This window comes from Engraulis encrasicolus, chromosome 6 (assembly GCF_034702125.1).
Source record: "Engraulis encrasicolus isolate BLACKSEA-1 chromosome 6, IST_EnEncr_1.0, whole genome shotgun sequence".
Taxonomy (NCBI): Eukaryota; Metazoa; Chordata; class Actinopteri; order Clupeiformes; family Engraulidae; genus Engraulis; species Engraulis encrasicolus.
The window spans coordinates 23,258,915-23,263,914 of NC_085862.1; the positions used below are offsets into that span (position 1 = coordinate 23,258,915).

The window sequence follows — 5,000 nt, forward strand, 5'->3', positions numbered from 1 at the left end:
ATAACCTCTTTGGCAGGATATGGGAAGACTTTTCAGTTTTGAGCTCCATGCTTCCATAATTTAATCCATTCTTTTTCATGTTCTCATAGCGTGAAAATTGCCTGTCAACTGTGTTATCAACATATTCATAAGAATCTGAATTAGAAATCACATGTAGAAAAACACAATATAAATAAAGCATACAAAATACATGAATTGATTAAGGTGTTGTGGTGGAACTTTTGAGGTCCTCAGTTAGCACAACACCTTAAAATGGCTGAAATGTCAAGCCGTGTTACCGTCAATGGTGTTACGCATCAGCTATGACAGTTGAAGAGCAATATGTTTTTGCCTTTATCTCCATATTGACAGACAAACAAACAAAATAATTTGTGTTCTAGGGAGATGGGTTTGTCTGCTCTGTTTTTTCTCCTAAAAAAGTGCAGACTTGTTCCCCTGCACTGTTGACCGTAACACAGTTGAGTAACACGGTTGACTGTTTTGAAAGTGTTTTTGTGCTATTGATCCCTTATGTGTTGGAAACATCCTATGAACAGACAATAGGGATTATCTCTGGAGTGGGAAGTCTTGTGTAAGGAGGTTGACTAAATTCAAATCAGACGTTACAGGGATTTATAATGAAAAATGTGTCAGTCTGTATCACAGTGAATCATAAAATCCAACTTTGAAGCTCAACAATCACATTTTCTATATCAGTTGCACAGATTAATGACAACATTATTGTTAAGGAACATAAGCACTTTCAAACGTATGTTGTTTCAACTCTGTAGTATTTTTATATATGTTTGAAATGACATAGTATTTGTTCATAAAACTGTTGATAAAATAATGAAGCAAATGTTTGCTTTCATTATAGTATTTATCAAATGATTTAAGATTAAGCTTGGCAATTTGTTTCTTTGGAAACTTAAATATATACACTATGTAAACATGTAGGTCATTTATTTGAAAAAAATACTGATAATTGACATTTTGCGTTTGCCAAAAGCGCACTGGAAACTTAGAATGACTCATATATAGAAAGAAGGAAGCCAAATTCCCTTATATTGTGAAGCTACGTGGACTCTGAACTGCAAGCGAATGGCAGCATCTCCATAGCAGTCCATAATTGGCATCACTGGCCGTTGTTCAGTACGGTACGGCACCCCTTTTGAAAACACTTCACATGTGAGTCACCACACTACACCTTTTATACCAACACTATGCATTTGCTAATGCTGTAATGGCCCACTTTTAATATCAAACATGCTATTAATATAATTATGAGCCATTATAATACCTAATAAGGGCTTAGGGGGGAAATTACCCCCATGTGTTATCTTTGCCAACGTCTAATCGCGGACTAAAACATCCGCTGTCCGCTCTTAATATGGCATTAGCTGATAATAAAATGGCAATCTCCACTCCACTTCCCCTGTGCGGTACAGGGAGGAGGTGTGTGTGTGTGTGTGTGTGTGTGTGTGTGTGTGTGTGTGTGTGTGTGTGTGTGTGTGTGTGTGTGTGTGTGTGTTCTTGTGTGTGTGTGTGTGTGTGTGTGTGTGTGTGTGTGTGTGTGTGTGTGTGTGTGTGTGTGTGTGTGTGTGTGTGTGTGTGTGTGTGTGTGTGTGTGTGTGGGTGTTGTTGTGTGTGTGTGTGTGTGTGTGTGTGTGTGTGAGTGAGAGAGAGAGAGAGAGAAGGAGAGAGAGAGAGAGAGAGAGAGAGAGAGAGAGAGAGAGAGAGAGAGAGAGAGAGAGAGAGTGTGTGTGTGTGTGTGTGTGTGTGTGTGTGTGTGTGTGTGTGTGTGTGTGTGTGTGTGTGTGTGTGTGTGTGTGTGTGTGTGTGTGTGTGTGTGTGTGTGTGTGTGTGTGTTGATGGGAAGAGGGTATGAGGGTATTTACAATTACTACACACCATGATTACTACGCACCAAATACAGCAATACCATTAAAACACACGCATGCACGCACACAGATTGAGGCAGGTTTGTTTGTCTTACCAAAGTAGGGCTCGTTTGGGCAGCCCTTCAGCCTGACTCCTTTCTGGGTGCACTCAATCAGGAAGTGTCTCACCAGCTCACTGGACAGATCTCCAGCTGTACACACACGCAAATACACACACACACACACATACACACACACACACACGCACGCACGCACGCACGCACGCACGCACGCACGCACGCACGCACGCACGCACGCACGCACACACACACACACACACACACATACATACACACACACACACACACACACATACACACACACAAGCAAAGACAGACAGACAAACACAGACACACGCACACACACACAGACACACGCACACACACACACACACACACACACACACACACACACACACACACACACACACACACACACACACACACACACACACACACACACACACACACACACACACACACACACACACACACCATAAGTCACCACCACATCAATACACCATTGTATTTCCTCTTTAGTCCTTTTTTGGTGGTAAACCTGCATTCACGTGGGTCAAGGAAACAATGGCAACCGTGTCAACAGCTAGGAACTAATTGTGATGATGGACATATGTGTGTGTGTGTGTGTGCGTGCGTGCGTGCGTGCGTGCGTGCTTGCGTGTGTGGGTGTGTGTGTATGTGTGATTCTAGACTGACCAATCAGCTTTCACTTCCTATCCTCCTGCCTTGACCTTTGACCTCACCTTTCCTGCTCTGCTGTAGGACGGAGGGAGGGGGCGTGGCAACCTTCATGGCCAATCCGTACGCTCCTCTGAATGAATGGCTGTCGCGCACTATGAATGAGCCCGGCTCGCGGTCTTTCAACGCCGCGATGGCTACAGCAACACACAGGAGACAAAAAGAACGGAAATGCATCAGTGAATTCAACAATGTGTGTGTGTGTGTGTGTGTGTGTGTGTGTGTGTGTGTGTGTGTGTGTGTGTGTGTGTGTGTGTGTGTGTGTGTGTGTGTGTGTGTGTGTGTGTGTGTGTGTGTGTGTGTGTGTGTGTGTGTGTGTGTGTGTGCGCGCGTGTGTATTTACCCTGTTCACGTGTGATGTCAGGTTTGTACCAGAACTTGGTGGTGTCTTGAACAAACTTCACTGAATCTTGTCTACTCCCCAGAAGCTCTGCAATAACAGTACATATGTTACAAATAACCATGTGATACAAATTTTAAGTACACTTTGTTACATTGTCATACAGTGTCACCACATGGTCCACCATTGTAGAATCTCCTCCACTCTTCTCTTCAGTTTTTTTTGAAAGTTTCAAGTGCAGGCAACACACAATAATCACAGATGAAACATACTGTCAAATCTCCTCTGTTCTGGTGGTGAATGAGTGTGATGAGACATGTAAGTACTGTATCAGACCAGAGGTGCATTTCTCAAAAGCGTAGTTATTAGCCAGTTAGTAACTTGCGTAGTTGTCAATGGGAAATTGCATTGGAAACAACAAAGTAGCTAACGTAGTTAGCAACTATGGTTTCGAGAAACTCACCCCAGACTTTGTTGGATCAGATTTTTTTGTCATGATTTCTTATGTCCTGAAGCCAGGATTAAGACTTAAAACATTTTTACACTGCAGATTTGTTTATCTACTAGTGTACTTTATTATTTAATTTTCTGAGGATTATGTGCATGGTTCCTACAATGTCATTCCTTAGATACCGTCGGCATTCCAAACAAAGATTCTATACACGTCCAATTTAGTCGCACGCTTGACGCCTGGAGGAATTAATGGTCACCCCATCAGCCAATCAGAAAAGAGAATTCTGTTGCGAAGGCAGATAGTAAAGGATAACGGCCGACGAGGTGACCGGTTCCAAGAAGTTAATGGCGAGGCGGCGGCTCAGAACTCTGGAGACATCCGCCAAGCGGGTGTAACATAGTCAAATGTTCTATCAAAAAGCTTCCTTGGCGGAGGTCTGCACTCTCCGAGTGCATTTTAGTTATAAAGTGTTACCATAAGCATAAATATATGACTGAACTGAGGGCATCTCACCAGGGCTGCTGCTGCAGCTGCTGCCATTGAGCAGGGCACCCAGGCCCGTCTCCACCCCGTCCGGCCCTCTCCTCTTCTGGGGCAGGATGGGAGGAGGAGAGGGGTCCTCCAGCCCCAGACCTTCAAAGCCCTGAACCGCCTCCAGTAGGCTGGGCTCCACTCCACTCAGGCTCTGGGGGGACAGGGGAGAGCTGGACCCAGGGCCAGGGATGGGGCTGGGGGAGGAGAAGGGGTGGGAGCCAGGGCTGAGGATGGAGGAGGAGGAGGAGGAGGAGAATGTGTGTGAAGGGTGGGAGGTGAGAGGAGTGGTCAAGAAGGAGGCAGGGTCAGATACTTCATCCCAACCACGTAGCGGCGAAGGACTGTGGGTGAGAGAGAGAGAGAGAGAGAGAGAGAGAGAGAGAGAGAGAGAGAGAGAGAGAGAGAGAGAGAGAGAGAGAGAAAGAGAGAGAAATCAGTTTCAATATCAAATCAGGTATGCCTACAGGATTTACCCATTTACATTTGAATGTGTATAGTACATGAAGGTGCATTCATCTTGCATGTTCGTTTGTCATCTTGAACTAATTTATTCTTTTCCATTACATGACAAAAATGTATATGTAAAAGTGTATGTGTGTTATTCTCGGCCCTTTCAAGTTTAAAGAAATGAAATTGCGCACAGTGGACCTTGGGTTAGCTACAATTTACCTTTCTTCTTATTTTTATTTTTTGCCACACACACCGAAATGGAGTGTGAGTCTGAGCATTACCTGTGGTTATGAGGAAGGGGACTGGAGGAGGAGACTGAGCGTAGAGAGCCAATCATGCGCTGGTGGGAGGCGGGGCTTAGTGATCCTGGTCCCGTCTCGTCGCAGGTTGAGGCCGAGTGTGTGAGGGGATGAGGATGAGGATGTGCGTGCGTGTTCGTCAGACTGCTGTGCATGTTCAGGAACCCCCGGGACTCTACTGATAGCACAGAGGGACAGAGGGGAGAGGGACTATCATGTCAGGAAAGCTGATATCTGTTCACACGC

At 45.0% G+C, this 5,000-nt stretch overlaps 1 protein-coding gene across 2 annotated transcripts in view; it reads right to left on the bottom strand.

Annotated features, from left to right (window-relative positions):
* The window catches only part of tns3.2 (tensin 3, tandem duplicate 2), a 58,033-nt gene that overhangs the window by 13,691 nt on the left and 39,342 nt on the right, over positions 1-5,000 (bottom strand). Inside the window, exons 6-10 of one of the 2 annotated variants that reach the window (XM_063200973.1) lie at positions 4,737-4,929; positions 3,985-4,346; positions 3,021-3,107; positions 2,683-2,814; positions 1,976-2,071 (exon numbers count right to left, since the gene is read on the bottom strand). In XM_063200973.1, the coding sequence (XP_063057043.1) occupies positions 1,976-2,071; positions 2,683-2,814; positions 3,021-3,107; positions 3,985-4,346; positions 4,737-4,929 (870 nt within the window). Of the gene's footprint in view, positions 1-1,975; positions 2,072-2,682; positions 2,815-3,020; positions 3,108-3,984; positions 4,347-4,736; positions 4,933-5,000 lie in introns of both variants that reach the window. The other variant, XM_063200972.1, reaches the window with a different exon arrangement.